The sequence below is a fragment of the Hemicordylus capensis genome, chromosome 3 (assembly GCF_027244095.1).
Source record: "Hemicordylus capensis ecotype Gifberg chromosome 3, rHemCap1.1.pri, whole genome shotgun sequence".
In the NCBI taxonomy this organism is placed as follows: domain Eukaryota; kingdom Metazoa; phylum Chordata; class Lepidosauria; order Squamata; family Cordylidae; genus Hemicordylus; species Hemicordylus capensis.
The window spans coordinates 252,040,713-252,061,201 of NC_069659.1; the positions used below are offsets into that span (position 1 = coordinate 252,040,713).

Here is a 20,489-nt window from a genome sequence, read left to right on the forward strand (position 1 = left end):
CCTGTTTACTAGAGACAAAAGTGAACAGCCATTCTTCTTTGAAACCATTTTAAATTATGAAAAAAAACCTATCACCAACCAAGAGGGTGATCACATGGAAATACTTTTTCTGTTCAGGTTAATGCTTTCTTCTGATTAGATTAGCATTTAAGTAGAGCTGTTGAGTATGAATTCTAATTTCATCTTCTTTTGGGTTTTTCTTGTTCCACAGCCTTTTTGTCCTTAGTTATCACTTGATAATAGTGCATGCTAAGACTCTTTGTGTTATTGTACATACAAAAGGACTCCTAGAGCTAGTAGACCTTTTCGTAAAGCTCCTCCAATATACTGTTGTTTTTGTATTGTTTGATGTTTTGAAGAAAAACATTGTGTGCTGTTTTTGGTTAATCCATTCATTGATCCAGGCCATCTTTTGGGTGGATTATTATCCAATTTCCCCAAATTATGACCCCTTTAACAACACTTTTTTGCATTTTCAGAGCTGGTATGGTGTAATGTAGTTGTTAAGTCCCTGTTTGCTGATTCTGATTATCCCCCCCCCTCCATTCACATAAGATGGTCAGAAGAATTGGAAAACAAACTCTCTAAATTGCTTGCTTCTGGTGAATTATTGCAGATACTATCTGCTCTGCTGATGCAGTTCTGCTACAATTTTATAAGTTAACTCAACATTTGCAGGGATCACTTACTATTAGTGTTATTAAGAAAATGTGAGGGACTACTTATAGATCAAAACCCTGGTTTGACCGAGATCATGTGGTAGCTAAGAGAACTTTAGTAAAAGCTTATGGGTGCTATGGGGCAGACAGCCCCTCAATGTCAGCACAATCAAGTGCTGTTATTGAAAAAGCAGTATAAAAATCTTATCCAGTACAAAAACAAAAACTGAAAGTGAGAGAGTCTTGGTATGAAATTATCCAGGCAGCCAAGTTGACAAACACTGTTAAATTTTGGCATTTGCTGAGAATAGGTCTTCATTTTAAAAGGAATGGTATGGTCTGTCAGGTTTCCCCCACTGCCTGGGAAGCTTATTTCCATTCACATTTTATGGCAGACATGCAGCAGGTTTGTCAGATTCCAAATGATAATATTAATATTGATCTTCTGCTGGAATGGGCCCCAGTCATCCTGGTAAGATTTCTGATCTAATATCACAGCAAAAGTCTGGGAAGACTCCTGGAGATGACTGTATACATATAGAACTAATTAAATCTAATATCAATTGGTGGGTGCTAGTCCTGGCAGTTTTACTCACTTATATAGATCGGACTACACATGTACCTGAAGACTGGGGCCTTGTCATTGTTATACCTATTTTTATGAAGAGAAATAAGTCTGAACCATCTAATTATAGGCCAATTAGCCTTCTGAGTGTAGTAAGCAAGCTATATGCTAGGCACTTGTCTCTGAAACTGTCGTGTTGGATGGATTCAAAAATATTATTGCAGATAAACAGGCAGGATTTAGAGCTGGTCGAACTACAAAGGACCAAGGACTAGTCCTTCAACATTTGGTAAATAAGTATGCTAGTAAATCAAAAGGAGTTTATACACTACATTTATTGATTTTAGAACTGCCTTTGACCATATATCGAGAGAATGACTATGAACAAAATTGACAGCCACTTCTATAGACCGCCCTTTATTCAGACACTCTTTGAGAGTACCTATCTTAGGGTACACTGAGACCAGCAAGACCATTTGACTATACCTGTATTAGTCTCAAAGGGAATCCGACAGGGTTGCATATTGGCCCCATTGTTATTTAATTTTTATATTAATAATATGGTTGGAGAACTAACAGATATTAACTTTCGTTCTCCAAAAATATGTGATAGACATCTAGGGGTCCTACTTTATGCAGATGATGCAGTACTTTTGTAATTAACATTAACTGGTATAAAAAGGATGTTACATACCTTTGCAGAGTATTGCAGAGAGGAACATCTAAAAATAAGTTATCAGAAGACCAAGGTTGTAGTTTTTGTGAAAAGACCTCTTTTATATAAGTGGCAGATTAATGGAGTGAATATTGAACAGAAGTTGTTTTACAAATATTTGGGTGTTATTTTTCAAGCCACAGGCAGTTGGAGTGCTCATGCTAAGTATGTGCAGGAGAATGCCCAGAGGTCAGCAAATGCTATTTTTAGATTATATGTCTCCAGAGGATAACATCATGCCCCTTCATCTATTAGGATCTTTCAGACTAGAGTGCTCCCTCAGTTATTATATGGCTCACAGGTATGTGTTGACTGGGATTTTTGCTCTTTGGAAGAAGTATAATCTTAATTCCTTAGATCAATTTTGGCAGTTCTGAGATACACACCCAATACTGATGCAGCTAGAAGTAGCATTGTCGAGTGTTGAAACTCTTGCCTGTTTTTATATTTTCAGTTTTTGACTAAAATTAATTTTCCTTGCTTCCAGAGTGGCCCCTTTGGTACTGAATGATTCATATGATTAGGATTTGTCAAAGATTATAATTAGAAAACTCATGACATATGGACTCTCTGCAGAGTTCCTAATTTTCATGGGCATGACAATGCAAGAGTTTTATTGAGACAACACATTCTGGATATGGAATGACAGGGAGATTTGGCTCTGTTCCTAAATATGCTAGATTAGGTGAGAATATACTTTAACTTATTTATAAGTCAGCTAACTATTTATCTTGCCTTATAACTCTGAACTTGAGGCGGGTTTTTACGAAGGCTTGCTGTGATTTACCCTCAGCTGTTATAGATGGCAGATTTCATAACATCCCATATAGGAATAGACTATGCCCGTGTTGTAATCTGGTAGTTGAATCCATGGACCATGTCCTTTTGTATTTTCAATTTTATCGAGATATTCGTCAGGATTCGATTGTTCCCATTCTGCATAACTATCCAGGTAGATCTAATGATTTTTATGTTCTCCTCCTTTCTGATCAAAAACCTGAAATTTCTCTTAACATTGCTAGATTCTGAGGTCATTCACACAATCAAAAACTGTGTTCTACTCAGGATTGCGAGCTGTGTGTGCTCCCAATTTTTGGTTGTGTGGAAGCAAGCTAAGAGGAAAACCAGGGTAGAAGTGATTGTGTGGAAGCAAAGTGGTAGTAGGAGGAAAGCTACTCAGGTTTTCTTCTTACTTTGCTTCCACACAACCAAAAATTGAGAGCACATGCAGCTCCCAAACCTGGGTAGAACACAGTTTTTGATTGTGTGAATGACCTCACTGTGTAGTTATGTGCAGAATTGGGAACAGATGCACTGATCAATCAACATATAATTAATTATGTTAGTGTTAATTCTCTGGTTCTGTTGATAACAATAATACCAATGAACAAGTAGCTGATTTATTGTTTTTTCTTGATTAACTGACTAGGAGTAGACTCTTTTTAGGTGATGGTTTTACTAGTTGTATGATGGTTGGATGGACAGACAAACGATGTTGTTTTATTGTATTTCAATTCTATGTTTATAACTACTTTTGGTCTGGGTCACTGACTGTAATAAAATGACTGGCTTACTGATAGTGGCTAAGGATGTTAGCTACGAGGCAGGAAGTTGTCAGTTCAAATCTTGCCTCAACCATAGCCACTTTCAGATGTTATTAGGCACAGAGAATGAATGCATGGGTGGGTGGGAAGCATTTTAGGGCAGGAGGCAGGCCCCTCCCTGATCTGTGCATATTCATTAGAATACCTGAACAGATTCTTCCCATACATAAGGAGGGCTCTGCTCTGGAATTCTAATTAACTTGTGTAGGTTGGGGGAATGGCAGAGCCTTCCCCTCCCATACAGACATTAATTCCACACACATATCACATCTGTAATGGACTCATCAGTCCAGCAGTTTCTCTTTGTGCTGTATACTCATTCTCCTTCACATGCTGGTCTTCCCTTTTCATACGAGTGCAGTGTGAGAGGCACCAGGCTGTGTTTCTTTGTTGTTTTTTGTTTCTTATTGTTTCTTATTGAAGCCTTCTTAAAAGTTCAGCTGCCCCACAGGAAAAGGAAGGGAGTCTTCAATTATCATAGTTCAGTCCCTCTCTTTTGACCTTTGTGCTTTCTTTGCTTCTTTCTTTTCCATTCAGCCTTCACTTTTCGGCTGTCTGGTTTTAAACTGGCTGACCTTTTGTTTGTTTGTTCTTGTCATTCCCTTTTTAAAATTAAATAAATGTTGAGTGGTTTGGAGACCCTTTTGTGCTGGGGTGGTGAGTGCTCAGCAAATAGGCTTCCTATGTCTAGACCTGTTACTTGAGAGACTGCAGTTCTACTTGGAAGCAAGGCCTGGTGAAATCAATCAGATCAATCAAACCGGTCAGTCATTCTTCTCCATGTGTATATATAGCACATGAATGGAGGGGGAAGTGACCCAGGCTACCACACCACACCTCCACTGCTTGTGCACCTCAGGCTAGGACCCTGGCAGCAGTGTATCCTCCAGCCATGCTCTGACCTCTGCACATTCAGCTGAATCTAGAAAAGGGTCTCTAAGTGCATACAACGAAACACACACAGAGCCTTCCATTCTCTGTGATCATTAACTCTTCATGGTCAGATTCATTCTGTCTTGCTCCGTAACGATGACTTGCAATTTTCTTATCATTGGACAACATATCATATCAGTGACTATGTCTTAATACTTTGGTCTCCAGCTATTGCTGAACTACAATTCCCATCATCCCCAGCCACAATTTATTGGTATTGCAGTTCAACTACAGCCAGAGGGCCAAGGTTGCCTACCCCTAGACTGTTTCCATGTTATTTCTTGGTGATAAAATATACAACTTACAATGAGTAATATCTTTGAAGGGTAAACTCTTGCCAGTTCAGGAACAGGCAATGTTTTTAATTATGCAAAGCTCTTTATCATGTAGACTGTGTATGTTTTCAGTGCTTGTGTTCTGAAAGTATAATTGGAAAAGACTTTCTGTCCATTCGTTTCTGACATTATCCTGTTCCTTTCAACAGCCCATTTAGGATCAGATACTTTAAATTCTGCATGTTGCCCGTATTGCTGGCAAAGAAGCCCAAATAATAAGGAGATCATTCTGCTAACAATAGCTTCATTATCTTGCCAGCTGCTGCTATTTCACAGGCTTTCCCTCCCCTCTAAATATGCCCCCTTTCCCCCTCCCTTTGGTTCGAATGTTTTCTTTTTAATTGAGTGTTATTTGAAATACAATGGCTCAGTTGCACAAAATTTACAATTCTGGACACAGGTAATTCTTGGATTGTCTAGAGATAAGAAGCGTTATAGGAATCATTGAAGTTCATTAATCTGAGCATAGCCAAACCATCTTTGCAACAATCTGCAACTATTTTGCTCAGAAACAGTCTTATTAAACATCTCCATTAGAGTAGAAATATGCAGAATGCAAGTAGTTCCCCATTATGAAAATATGTACCCAGATCATATAAGGTTAATAATATCGGATAGAGATCATCCCTGGGAAGCCCCAGAACCAAATGTGGCCCCGTGAATAGCATTATCTGACCACAGCCGAGTTGCCAACCCAAATGCAAAAAGAGATGCATGGTGGGAATGGTGGCTGTGACCATAACGCTTGCCAGCATGCACAAACCTCTGGAACATATTGTTGGGGAGCAAAGTGGGCTAAAGAAGGAAGGAGATATCAAGAAATGCCCCTCCCACATGGAACATGTTGTACATTTGCTGCACCAGCACTTGGTTAGTCTGGATGTATGTCTTAGGTTAGGATGTTGTTTCGTTTTAATAGAAAACTATTGAACCTATTTGCTTGAAATGTTGTAAGACATAATGCCTATGGGGACAAGCCCCCACCCTAAGGGCCTAGGTAGGCAAAGAACAGGTGGAGAAGAGGGACAGGCAGATGCTGAGAGCCCCCAGCAAGAGCAATGCAGAGCCACCAGAGTCAATCGCAGCTGCAGGCAGGCTCCTAGGCGGAGTGTCAGGGCTGAGCACACCACCTTCGGATGATGTGGTCAGCACCTCACCACAGGAAGAGCTGAGCCAGAACTGCGATGGGGAAATGGAGGAAATGGGGAACCAGGAAGGGTGTACATGAGGGTGAGGGAAACAAAGAGAAGGGAAAGATCCACATGGAGCAGAGCGCGGTATAGGGGAAAGGGTAGCTACTTACCTGATGATAATAATGTGCGGGCTGCAAATACTAAATCCAAACACTAAATCAAATACTTGCATATTTTGCAAAATGTTTGAAATTCCACCCCTTCCTTGCAGCCAAAAATAGATGCCTAGAGAGCCCTCAGAATGCCCCTGCTGGGCCTGTGGCCAAGTACTGGATCTGTTTGATGGGGATAAGGTGCTGGAACAACAACACCCCCCCCCCCCGCTGCCATTCCTTCACTCTGTCAAAAGGGGAGAAGAAGCCAAGCACATGAACAGAGCAAAAAGACAAGCATCCCATAGAGCAAAGCTACGTATGACCACCAAAGCAAACAAGCAGAATATAGTGTGTTTATTGGAGAAGCCAGTCTTCCCGGTACTCAAGTCATACTTCAGTTATTCATTCTGATATCAATTGATCCAGTTCCTATCAAAAACAATAGAGTACTGCAAGCCTGTTCAAAGTCCCATAAATATGGTTACAGATGGGAAATCTCTCCTTGCCTGAACAGTTAAAATAATTTCCCAGCCCCTTCTGCCTTTAACTCAATAAAAGCAAGGCAGATGTGCCCAAGTCAGTTGGCAGTGGCTGAATCTACAGGGAACTCAGCACTCTATTCAATCTGCTATACACAGAATCTTGATGTGCTGGCTTATCTCTGCCTGCGTAGTCTTGATTCTGCCAGCATTACACAGAGTTTTTCTAATAATGGGTTTTATTGTTTGAAAGGATTTTCTGTACAAAATGAAAGGCTAGGCACTGAACAAATAAGGGGCAATACATCCATTCACATTTCCCCCTCTTACAAGTAATGACCATTTTCATTCTTTCCGATGATGGATCCTGTTTCTTTTAGATAAACATAAACCCAAGACAGCCATTATATATTATGAAATATTAAATGCCCTGCCCCCAGTCCTTGCTTACTAAGCATACTGGCAAACTTCATAATTGGATACCCTATCAAGGGGGTTCAAAGCCTTTAGTCCCAGCCAACAATGGCCATTGTGGCTGGGGATGATGGGAATGGTAATCCCAACAACTTCTGGGAACCCCTTTCCTATCATTTTGAATCACATCCTTCCAACTTTCATTTACGTGAAAGGGATTTGTATACAATAAACTATGGGCATTTCTGTACTGGAATCAAAACACAACTGCCCCTTCAGATCCTTACTGAAGGATGCCTCCAAACTAGACTCATGGAAGTGATCCAGAGAGCCATCTAGCATAAATAATATCAGATCATTGTGTCCAGTGAGGGCGGCTGTCCTTACCTATGAGGACGGAGTGGGGAGAGGCTCCAAGGCGACAGGGATGAGTGGCAGCCAGGGAGAGACGAATGAAAGAATGCCAATGGGCAGGACCTCAGCTCCAGTGGAGGAGGAGCTGAGCCCTGTTAAGACCGAAGGGGAGGCATGCGAGGATAACATCAGCAGCATGCCTCCCGACGGGAGGGGGTCTGAGCAGGAGGAAGGATAAGGGGAAGAGGCTTTGGCAACAGCTGTGAGGCGTAAATTACAGGTAATAAAGAGGGGCGTTGGCCCCGTAATTGGGGGTGGGCGATGCATAGCCTTTGAGGAGGCATATAAGGAGCCGGCCAGGGATGAGAAGGAGGCTGGTGGAGAGTGTTGGGGGCCCTCAGAGAGGGGCAGACACAACGAACAAGCAGCCAGGGACAGAGGAGGAAAGGGTGACACTCAATCCCCTCCCTGTCCCTGCTCTGAGGCCGGTCCCAATAAGCCTAGCCAGGCTGGGTAGAGGAGACAGGGACGTGTAGCCGGACCCATTGTTACCAGCATGGGCATCATGTCATTCCCCATGACCCCTTGTCCTATGTCTTGTTGTGTTGAACCTTCAGTAGCAGGAGGTTCAATAATGTCCTTTCCAGACCATCAAAATGTACACATTTTCACTTTGTGAAAATTCAAGCATTCATTTAGAGCAGTTTTACCTGTGTATGTTGTACCTACCAAGCCAAATGCAACCCACGGGCTAGTGGACTGTGTTTGGACTGGTGGATCACAAGCTGTGTAGGTCTGTCTTAAGCAGTTATATTAAAAATTTATAAGGCGTTTTCATCCACGTTAGATTAACTAGTCACTTAGGAGGTTTGCTTTGCCATACTAGGTAGCTAGTGGTTTGGATTATGTACACTTAATAATTGGCAAACAATCTTTTTTGTTTGGGTGGAGTTTGGGGAGGGGGTTGCTCACTTGTGTTGCTGTTTGTGATCCACTGGTCTGAGTTGTCAAGTTCGGTCTGTAGAGAACTCTGTCTTTAGACATTTAGTGGAGCTGTACACTTCTAGACACTTCCAATTTTATGGCTCCCGTTGTCTAACTCTGTGACTTTTCAAATGCCCAATGCAAGAGAAGTAGTGTAGTAGCCCTTGTCCAGTAGTGCACAATATTCATTGCAGTATAAAGCATAAGAACTGTTACTACCACTGTGCTGAGGATAATACAGATTCCTTGCAACAGTTTCCCTTCTCAGCACCATATCCATCAAATAATGTGTGGTCTATCTATTACATTATCCAAGGTAGGCAACTTGGGCACTCAATAATTTGTGGGGATGATGGGAATTGTAGTTCAACACAAGCTGGGGTGCTAAAGGTGCTTACCTCTCCTTATCCTCATGGATGGCCTCTTCCGTGTACAGGAGATCCTTGTTATCCACTGGTTTGTGGATCATAATTTCCTGTATCCATGGATGGGTCTTAGACACCAGGTTTCCTTATCCGCTGCAGGAAATTTGGCAAATTTAACTTCTCTGTGGTTTCTGGGTGGTCGGAAATGACTTCTGATGTCATTTTCAGCCGCCATTTTGAAACACAGAGCCGTTTTGTGGCAATATGGAAAACATTCCTAATTCAGAATTGGGATGTCAATGAAGAGGTAGGCATGCTGCTACCTAGTGTGCAGAGTCACATTGTGGAAATTACATTCATTGCATTAAATTCATCAGTTAGTGGGAGGAAAAGAGACGTGATCAAGGAAGGAATTAATGGATAAAATGGGAAGTCAAAGCTTGCCCTGGTTTCAATATTTCCAGGTTCGACACTTTTTTTTTAAAGATCAACATTTTAACAGAGATAGAAGGAACAAAACAATCTTTGAAAATTTAATAAGTGGAACATGAAGGGGCCATTCACACAACCTACCAGGTTGGCGGGCAAGGGGAAGGCTTTGTAAATTTTTCCTTCCCCCACAGATGATCATCCTGTCCTTGATGGATATGCAGAGTATGCTCCCACACAATCAGCACTGCTCCATGCAGCACAAAGCACGGCAGATCGTTCTGAGGCTGGGACTCGTTATCCTGGCCTCCAATATCCTAAGTGCACTGTGTGCCGAGCGCAATGCACTGGAGGATTCCCTCAGGGAACAGGCACTCTAGGCATCTGTCTCTGTGTCAGCGCTCTAGGCACCTGTCTCTGTGTCTAGGCATCTGTCTCTGTGTCAGCGCTCTAGGCACCTGTCACCTGTCTCGTGCTGACACACAATCCCTTCAGTAGAGTTAAGGGCGCATTTGCATCCTAACCTTGGCTAAGAAATGGGCTTCGGCACTGGGTTTCGTGCCACGACACTGCCAGGATCCATGCGGGTCCTAGCAGTTCCCATAGACAGCCAAGCCCAGACTTGGCTGCTCATGAGAAAAGCCTCAAAGAGTATTGTTTAAAAAAAAAAAAAGGTTGCTGGATCAGAAAAAGCATAAATATACGAATAATGGAGGGAATTGGTCATGAATATGGTGAACTGGATCCCTAAAAGTTAGGGGAGGCAACTTCCTTTCATATTAAAGAACTTTCTCATGAAGTAATATTGCAGGAGTATAGAGCACCACTATATGTGTCCCATTTAGACCCTTCAAATCTCCTTTATGGTGGAGAAACTGTGCTAGAACAGGCACTAATTAGCATATGCCCCTGCTAACTGGGCAAAGAGGCACCTTTTTAACGTGGTGATTCTCTTTATTTAGCAGGGGGAGAGTAACTGGCCCTATCCACACCCAGCACAGTACTTCCAGTGACTGTTGCTGGTGTCTATCTTGTGTTTCTTTTTAGAATGTGAGCCCTTTGGGGACAGGGAGCCATCTTATTTATTTGTTTGTTATTTCTCTTTGTAAACTGCCCTGAGCCATTTTTGGAAGGGTGTTATAGAAATCAAATTAATATTTAATAATAATAATAATAATAATAATAATAATAATAATAATAATAATAATATAGAAGAATAGAAGAAAAAGAAAAAGAAAAAATCACAAAATACAAAGATCTACAAATTGAAATTGAAAGGCTGTGGCAGAAAAAGACCAAAATAATCCCAGTGGTAATTGGCGCCCTGGGTGTAGTCCCAAAAGACCTTGAAGAGCACCTCAACACCATAGGGGCCACAGAAATCACCATCAGCCAATTACAAAAAGCAGCTTTACTGGGAACAGCCCATATTCTGCGACGATATCTATAATAACCAACAGTATTGATGATAAAATTCAGCCATCCCAGGTCCTTGGAAAGGACTCGATGTCTGGATAAAACAAATCAGTCAATAACACCTGTCTGACTGTGTAAACAAGAAATAATAATAATAATAATAATATGTGGTGGGCTTGTCCTTTGATATGTCCATTTTGGCAAAGGGTTTTACAATACATAAAAGACATAACTGGAAATGGTGTGCAGTTGAAACCAGCGGTAGCATTACTTAATGACTAAAATGCAGAGAGGCTGGAAAGGAACTGCAGTAATGGCTTGTTCAGCAGCCCAGTACGCATGGAAGGGTGGAGAGAGCAATGTTCACTTCTCTCCCCTTCCTCCAAAAGTCCTGTTCACTTTCACAGATAAGTCTCTAAGGGATGTGCAGCCCTCAGGGAAATGTTTTCAAGGAGGCACAGTGGGCTTCAAGGGAAGGGGAGATCTCACATGATGACGCAGAGATAATCAGCATATCAGCCCTGCTGCACCAGCCCTGTGTTAGTCTGCATGTCAGCTATTGCTTCTGTTTGTAATAAAGTTATTTTGTAGGCCCTCTTTGTTATTATGCTGAAAAGCTTTTGGGGATAAATTATTTATATGGATGTATTGCATTGTATTCTTATATTGTGCAGTACTATTGGCATTGCTCTATTTTGTTTAAAAATTAAAAAATAGTTTTTTGAGAAAGATTATTCAGTTTAGATAAATAGGTTGCAGTGTGAAAATGGATGTGTGTGTGTGTGTGTGTGTGTGTGTGTGAGAGAGAGAGAGAGAGAGAGAGAGAGAGAGAGAGAGAGAGAGAGAGAGAGAATGTGTGCATGCGTGTGTAGAAACTTGTAAACCACCCTTGGAGAAACAGCAGGACTGAAATGCAAGTAATAATCACAATAACAGCAACCTGCTGATTATATTTCCCGATAAATGTAAGGAAATTCCATTGCAAAGACTAACAGTGTGGAAAGAAATACATAGAAATTACGACTAGTGATTTGATAGGAACCAAACAATTGCCATATGCCATATACAGTCAGACCAAAGAGTCACCTAATCCACTACTGTATCTCCAGCAGTGGTCAGTTAGATACGCTGGAGAAACTCAAAACCATGGCATGATAGTCATTGAGGCTGTTCTCATGAGCAGCCAAGCCTGGGCTTGGCTGCCAGTGAGAATCTCTGGGATCCATGCAGATCCTGGTGGTGCTGAGAGGCCAAACCCAGCACCCAAGCCTGACTCCAAGGTTAAGGGTGCCTGGCTGCCAGGACTGTGTGAAACAGAGATGCCGAAACAGAGATGGGCACCTAGAGTGCCCATCCCCTGGGGGAATCCCCCAGTGCACTGCCCTTAGCACGCGGTGCAATGTGGAATACTCGGAGGCCAGTATAATGGGTCCCAGCCTCTGTTGATCCATGCTGCAAACTCTGTGGCTTGCGTGCTGCAGGGGCCAAGAGAGATCATCTGGGGGCTTAACCCTGCCTTCCCCTCCCTTCTGCCCTTGTGTGATCGTGGGATTAGCCCCATTCTCTCTTCTTAGTTTCTGGTAATGGATGATATACTGGCTGACATGCTGACTAAAGTGCTCAATAGAAATCCTGTTGAAATTAAGTAATCCCATAGAGAAACTTCTGAGCAGTACTATTGACTGACTTAGTCTGGATGTCAGCCACTGCCTCTGATTGATTGGCTGAAATGGTTATACATTGCCTTCTCAGGGCACCAAGAACACAATTCACAGAGCACCCAGTGCAGCTTACAACAACAAAAAGGGAGGTTTCATTTCTAGTTGCCATGGATACGAACTACAGGAAGGGTCTGTTCATTCCCCCCACCCCCAACATCTCACACTGCATTGCACTTGTGGTAGTGAAGCTGAACCTTAAACAGCCCCTGTGACAAGGAAGAAAGAGCTAGGAAAGAAAAAGGGAGAGGTGGTGTATGGGTTAGGGAGGGAAAAAAGGAGAAAGAGAGGCGTGGATGTGCAAAAATGGAGAGAGGTGGTGAGCAGGAGAGAATATGTTTGGGGCGGAGGTAGCCACCCTAGATCCTTTGCTTTCCCTTCCAAGACTGTATGAGCAAGGCTCCCCTTCACAATGATCCCTTGCACAGGAACCTCTCTCATCTTCCTTGAGGTGGAGGCTTTGCACAAACAAGACTTCTGGGTAACATGGCATTTGGAGTCACACATTTTTAAAGCTGTGAGCATTGCAACGAAGTAAAATGCAATACTTCTCTACATATCTATCCACCCACCCATCCATGTCCATAAACAATGGCTGCATTCACACAGTCATGGTATCCTTGGTTAAAGTTAACCAGGATTGCTGAGCCTGCACAGCTAATTGTGAGAACCCAGAATTTCTGGACAATTCTGGACAAACCACAGTGGTTAACCTGCATTTAACCAGGTTAACCAAGATCTGATCCTGGTTATCTATCCCAGTTAAATGTCGGCTAACTATAACGGTTTGATCAGGATTGCCCATAAATTCTGGGTTTTCCCAATCCGCTCTGCAGGGCTCAGCAATCCTGGTTAACTCTTTAATCAAGATCGCCATGGCTGTATAAACACAGCCAATGTTGTGTAATGGGAGGAGTATTAGCAAACAAGCAATAATAGTTCTTGTGTTTCAGTTTGTGACCTTCTAATTGGAATGTTCTTACACAGTACATGATAACTGCCTATTAGAGTTGTGCTTTTACTTCTAACATGTCCATGGTGATTTCCATTATACTGTATGCCATTAGCAATTTGCAGTGTGTTGTTAGCCAGGAAAGGTTGCAGTCCCTGCCCTGCCCTGCCTTGCCCTGACCATTCAAAGCTCATTCTGATTGTTTGCTTCAGATGGCATACAAGTGTTTTCTAACAACTCGTCTGAAATCTCCTAGAGGTCATGCTCAGCCTGCTGTTCTTGATGAAGAATTTGTATGGATGAACTGTCAGATTAATTTCTTAGATGCGTGCACTGCCTCAAAAGCATAAGCACATCTGCTAATTAAAAGAAGATGGATGTAATTGTGCCAGATATGGAATTTGTATCAATCCCTCTCCAAATAGTTACCTTGTAATTAAGTGTTTCTTTGGTGCTCAGGGGAGGCCTCGGAAGACATAAAACACAAGTCAAAAATAAAACATTTGTTAAGAAATATAATAATTAGAACCCACCAATTTTGCAGTACTCGGCACAGGGCAAAAACAACAACAGATAATTAACCTCCTGCTACTAACAACTGCTGGCTTCAGGTCTGTTGCTGGGAAAAGCATTTCAAGGGCAGCACATCTTGACTCCAGTTGCCTGGATTGTAATGAAATTAATTGGCTAATAGGAACAAACATTTCAGCTTGATGAACTCCAGAGGTTGTGTGGTAACACGAAGGCTGATGTATGTGTGTAGTTCAGTACATGCCATTATCAGTACCCCTTTAAAAAGAACCTGCTACTGGATGAGGAAGTGCTTCATGCAGAGGGGCTGCCAGATGCAAGGGGCAACCCACCACCCTGTCTTTTAGCACAATCTTTTCTGAGACTGGTGCACCCCTCCTGTGCCATCCTGATTCAGATGACTGGAGGTTGTGTGGACATGCTGCTTGGGTGGTGGCTTGCATTCAATGACTCGTACAGCTTCCCAGTGTATGAAGGACCCCTGTCCAATGTCACCTGTCACATGGGAATCACTGTAGACTGTCTCTTTCTTCCACAGTTCCAATAACATTGGAAGCTCCAGGTATGACACCAGTATTGCCTCTCAGGAAATGGAGCTGGAGTAGGCGGTAGCCATATTCTGTACTTCTTCCATGTAGAGTATCAAGTTGTCACACCCAATATATTTGAAGTGGCAGTGCCCGTAAGCTCTCTATGGTTTGTACAGACTGGTACACCTGAAAGCCATCCATGGTCTTGTGTATACCTTCCCACCACAAGACTTTATGATACTCAAGCCAAGTGGAAGTGGGATGCAATCTGATTGTTTCTTGTACTGAAAGAGTCAGGCTAGCTGGCCTACCCGCTCGTGTTCATTGCTTTCTGACTGCCATTGCCTCCCCAGCAGAGATGAAGTGGACATAGGGGAGGCAGTGGATGCCAAAGAGTGATGGGCAGGCAAGTGAGTGAGGCAGTAGCAATCACTACTGTAGCAGCCACAGTGCAGTGAGAAGAGACCTTGGAGCAAAGCCATAGGGGCAGTGAGTGGTTGACTGACAGGTAGGCAAAGCACAAGGGGGACATGAGAGGGCACAGGGGCAGTGGCAGCATGCTCTGGCGCCCTAGGTGAGGCTGTGATAAAATCAGACAGAGCATACCCTAGGTAGAGGGAGGGGGGAGAAAAGATAGAAAAGGGGCAGTGGCAGCAGAAAGGGGGTGCAGTGGCAGCAACAGTTGCAGAAAGGGGGTGCAGTGGCAGGCCGAGGTGATGCCTGTGATGGGGGAACTGCCCCATGGTGCACTCATGCCTGAAGCCATCACCTCAGTTCGCCTCATGATGAAAGAGGCAAACTGAGGTGATGATTACCATCTTGCAGATGGTAATCATGGATTCCAACATCTCAAACTCCTCTTCAGCATGGCTAGGTATTCGCATGAAATCGAAGATGCTCACTGATTTTTTAAAAAGGGTGTTCAAATTTCTGACAAAGAATACATTTTGAATTCACTTTTCTTCAGAACTTTGGTTTATGTTTACAGGTTCCTGAGTGATGATGCGCTTGATTTGGCAAGGTCCTTGAAGCACCAACTTCCTTAGAGGTTAACTGGATTGCCAAGTAGCTGCTGCCATTGAGCACTTAGGGATGATTCTTATGACAATGAGGTGTAAGGTGGCTACTTGACATTGCTGCTTATTGACCCCTTGCCTGTGGTCAACTGGCTGTGAGCAGCCTCTGGCATCTACAAAATTGGCATTTTTCACCACCATTAAGAACTTACATTCATGGGTTGGTTTGCAGTAGCATGCTAAAAACCTAATTTTGTTGCATGGAGGCAGTTGCACCTATCTGACGATGCAGGCAGGCAGCTGACATAAGCTGCAAATTCAGGCGCTACCACACACTACTGTGATAATGAGAACTGACTTAATTTCTGAATGACACTGTAACAGCTGGATTCCTAAAACTCCCAATAGCAACGTTCAAGTCTAATACAACTTTTTTGTTTTGTTTTCTTTACCTTAAGGTCTGCATTGTACAAAAAAGAGACACGGAGAAGATGTATGCCATGAAGTATATGAACAAACAGCAGTGCATTGAAAGAGATGAAGTTCGGAATGTGTTTAGAGAACTTGAGATCCTGCAGGAAATTGAGCATGTCTTCTTGGTGAATCTCTGGTGAGTATCTTTTTTTCCTTTTTCTGTTATAATGAATCATTTTTATGGACTTCTATTCTACCTATTGCAAAGCTCACATTTGTCTAAGGCCAGTGTCTAAATTCTGGCAGGGCTGAGTTTGAGATGCAGTAGCATGAAGTGACTTGTTTGGAAAACTTGCCATACTGACCACTCAAATGGCTCCCACAGTCTCACTGGCCACTACGATGTAGCAATAGTTGTCTCAAGAATGCACATCTGCCCTTCACATTTATTATGAGAAACTGCAGTAGAATCCAGCTGCTATGATGAAGCAACTCTTAGAGGTCTAAAACCATAGTTGGCAGGGGAGGGTAAATCGTTGAATATTGATATCACAGGTCCTGGAGAGAAAGAAAGCTGCAGGCATTTGCTAACAGAAGAAGGAAAGATGTGACCATCCACTCAGATTTATCTCAGGCCTTACAATGAATCCTGGTTGAGTCCTGACAGCTTCGTGTAGGACTTGCTTAGGACCCTTAGGAGTCCTACTTAGGAATCTTAGGATGTTGCTGTTTCTTGGGCCAATCTTCCCTTTGCCTTGATCTCAGCCTCTGGCAGTGAGATGGTGGAGCAGCCTATCCTTGAAAAGATGCTGAGGTACCCAGTAGGGGATGGCAGTAGGACTGTATGTGTACCTCCAAAATAATAATAATAACTGTGCACCTTCAATATTTAATTAATTTTTCAGAAAGGTATATCCCAATTTTTCTGCAGTTTGCAGCACAAAGCAGTTGACAAAGCATAAAATGAAACCAAACACAATTTTTAAAAATGCAACAAAACAAAATGACAACATTTTGTAGAGCTTCCATTTAAAAAAACAAATAGCACCTAGCACACACACACCCCCAATCCTATCTCAATATGTATATGTTCTGCGTAGGGGGCACATTTTAAGACTTCTTTTGTTGACCCTGTTATTTTTGTCCGTTGTGAGTTCTGTCATTCTGCTTTGTAGTTCTGAATAGATGAACTTCCCACCCTCCTAAGTTTGATATCTAGCAAGGAGCAGCTGTCCCTGTTAATTTTATCTTGCTTGCTTAATCTCTGTTTCTGTATCTGGCACAGTCACATGGCCCCCGTAATATGACAGACACACACTCATTTTTTCCAGGCATAATCAATAATGTACTGGAATATCAATCAGGCTGTCTCATTTAATTATCAAAGGGAAACCAGTGCCATCAGTGTGAATAACTCATTGGCATGATTGTGTTAGCTGGAGCTCTTGTGACCTGCTGCTTCCTTCTCAGAAGTCTTGGGGTGGTAACTAGCCTAGGGCTGGCCTGAGAGTTCTTCCATACAAATATAGAGGCACAAATAGTTACAAGGGAGACCCAACAACACAGAGCATCTTTTTGGGATTAGAGTGCCTTGATGGTGAAGTTGCTGGCTGCGACAACTCCATTGCAGTTTTTAGAGAGCAGCTCAATATTTTGATGTGTCTTTTTTATAATCTTGTTTTTAAATTTTATTGTGAGCCACCTTGGGATTTTCTTAATGAAAGGCGGGATATAAATTTAACAATAAATAAATAAATATGAGACATGGGCGGAGCAAGGAATAATTAGTAGAAGTAGGCGAGCCACCTTTGGCTTGATTGGCTGTGGCTCAGAAATAAGCCAAGCTACTTCAGACAATGTTTTTCCCCCATGGCCCTCTCTGGATGCGAAAGCTGGACTTTGAAGAAGCAAGACAGAAAAAGTATTGACGCTTTGAACTTTGGTGCTGGAGAAGACTTTTGAGGATACCATGGACAGCCAGGAAAATAAACGAATGGATCATAGAACAAATCAATCTAGAATTTTCACTTGAGGCACAAATGACCAGGCTCAAAGTATCATACTTTGGACACATTATGTGAAAACTTGAGAAGTCCATAATGCTGGGGAAAGTATTTATTTATTTACTTACTTACTTATTTACTTATTTATTGATTGATTGATTGTTAGATTTCTATACCCCCTTTCGCTAAAAACAACAACCCCAAGGCGGTTTACAAAAGTTAAAACACATAATAAAAATGAATTAAAAGTATTTAGCTAAAAAATATAAAAACAATCCAATATTAAAATATATAATATAAAAAAAACTATACATGGATAAAAACACAGAGAAGCAGCAATAAAACAATCATGTAAAGGCCTGGATAAAAAGCCAAGATTTAACCAGCTTTCTAAAAACAGTAATGGAGTCTGAGGAGCGAATGTTGAAGGAATGAGAAGAAGAGGACAACCAGCAGCAAGGTGGATGGACTCGATTACAACAGCAATGAATGCACCACTTAATCAATCAATCAATCACTTCCTAAAAAGTGGTTTTGGGGGCCAGAAACTTGACTTTGACTCAGAGATAAACTGAACAATAACTTCCCAAGTTTAGCTTATTTCTGACCCAAAGCCAAGTGAAGTGTGTGTTTCCTTTGAAGCCAAACATTCCCTTTATCCCATCTGTTCAGCCCAGATGCTGCCTCCCATTTCCTGGCTGGGCCACAGTGGGCAGCAACAGCATTCCGGCCACAGAAACAAGGAAGTCTTTCCCTCCTTCCTCTCTCTGGTGCCTGGACTGCTATGTAGCAGTGCACCAGGATGAAATGGCCCTTGAGAAATGTTGTCTTTTATGGGTCTGATTTGTTCTGCATTACTTTGTCCATGTGCGTTTTCATGTTACTGCTTGGGAACTTTAGTGGCAGGGGGTGGGTGGGGCAGGGAAAGGCAATGTGTTGTCTGGGCAGTCATACAACACACTACTTTGCTCTTTTTGCAGAATGCCAAGTGTATCATTTTCTTGCCACTGAACCATATGCAGGTTCAGTGGCAGGAAGCATCCCACCACTACACCATGCTTGGCTTTACCCATCTGTCAGCCAGCCAGGGTGTTGGTTAGGCCAGGAGGATTGGATCAAGATAAATATCCCCTAACCCCACCACTCAAGACAAGATAATCCATATGCCAAATAAAAACATACATGACATGAACTGAACTGAAGCCAGATGAGGCACAAGAGCCCCAGGAGAAATGCAAAGAAATCCTGAAAAGGATACAACATGTTCTTCAAGAGTTGTTGTTTTTCTCACTTGCAAACAGCCTGGGACTAGTCTACAAACCCCCTCATGTTTCTCAGCATTTGATTTTCTGAAGGGCACCCTATTTGCATGACACAGGTGCATGCTCTGCCCTTGACCAGGGGGAGTCCCCCCAGCTTCTATGTGAAGAAAAGTTGCTGAGTCACCCTTCTGTAAATTACAGAAGAGATGCCTTTGAGCAATGCCAACCCCCACAGGTGCAAAACAGTAGAAGATAAACTAAAAAAAACCTTTACCTTTAATTGTGACTGGATTGTAAGTATTTAGGAGTGGGGATACTCATCCCACAAGAAAATGAGTGCTGTGAGCAACTCAAATTTGTGTTGTGGATGCATTATTTATTATCCTTATCAATGTCCCAGCTCACCAGTATGCCACCTAGCTGGCACAGGTTCAGATACCATATGGAACCAAAGCTGAATTTTAATTGGTTTATGCTAACCAAAGTGCTTGAAACAAACTGTGATCTGAATTTGAAGTGGACTTTGGTTCAAGCATTTGGTTCAAGTTATAATAAACCAAGATCAGCTGGGGACAGCTTGACTGATCTTGGTTGGTTTCTAAATACAACTGAATGCAGAATTCAGACTCTCACACAGGCAGAAGGGGGTAGGGAGCACATCCTGAGGTTAAGAGATGTTGCATGGAGCTGAGATTTCATTATGGTTCCACATAATGTCTGAACCCACCCATAGGAAAGGAATGGAGAAATAACAGTTCTTTCATTTGGTAACATCATCTATGAGATTTGATTAGCATCTCACAGTTTATTGACCTTTGATGATTTTCCACAGGTACTCATTTCAGGATGAAGAAGATATGTTTATGGTGGTGGATTTACTTCTGGGGGGTGATCTACGTTATCATCTCCAGCAAAATGTGCAATTTACTGAGGAAACAGTGAAGCTCTACATTTGTGAGATGGCATCAGCCTTGGATTATTTACGCAGTCAGCATATTATTCACAGGTAACAATGCAATCTGTTACTCCCAGCTGTTGAGAACCGGCACATATTAAACAAACCCATTTGGATTCAGGTTCATCAGGGACAGTATTTGAGCTGTTTTCAGCTATGTAGAATTTCAGTGATGAAACTGAACTTAATACAGTAAATGCAGCAAACATTAAACATTTACACTCCATTCCTAGCATGAGATAATGAGATCATTTATGACAGGGAAAAGTCACCGTTAAGTGACCTTTCCCTTAAGTCACTGCAGTTCCTGTCTGGCTGTATTTATCCCTGGCTATCAGAGTACCAGGAGTTTTGGGTAGTGGTGCATATGAAAAGGAGCATCAGATGCTGCTAAAACCTCATAGATAAGTTTTTTTTTTCCATTGATAAAATTTGAAGATGCTCTGTTACCATGAGTAGATTTTCATCAACTTTATTTCAGTGCTAAGACTACAATCCTAAACACACTTATTAGGGAGTAAGCCCCATTTAACTCAATGGGATTACTTGTGAGTAAACAAGATTTTGA

The 20,489-nt window shown here is 42.2% G+C and overlaps 1 protein-coding gene across 2 annotated transcripts in view; it reads left to right on the plus strand.

Annotated features, from left to right (window-relative positions):
• The window catches only part of STK32C (serine/threonine kinase 32C), a 307,311-nt gene that overhangs the window by 252,398 nt on the left and 34,424 nt on the right, over positions 1 to 20,489 (plus strand). For both annotated transcript variants that reach the window (XM_053311068.1, XM_053311069.1), the window contains exons 3-4: positions 15,746 to 15,897; positions 19,799 to 19,972. In XM_053311068.1, the coding sequence (XP_053167043.1) occupies positions 15,746 to 15,897; positions 19,799 to 19,972 (326 nt within the window). The remainder of the gene's footprint in view (positions 1 to 15,745; positions 15,898 to 19,798; positions 19,973 to 20,489) is intronic.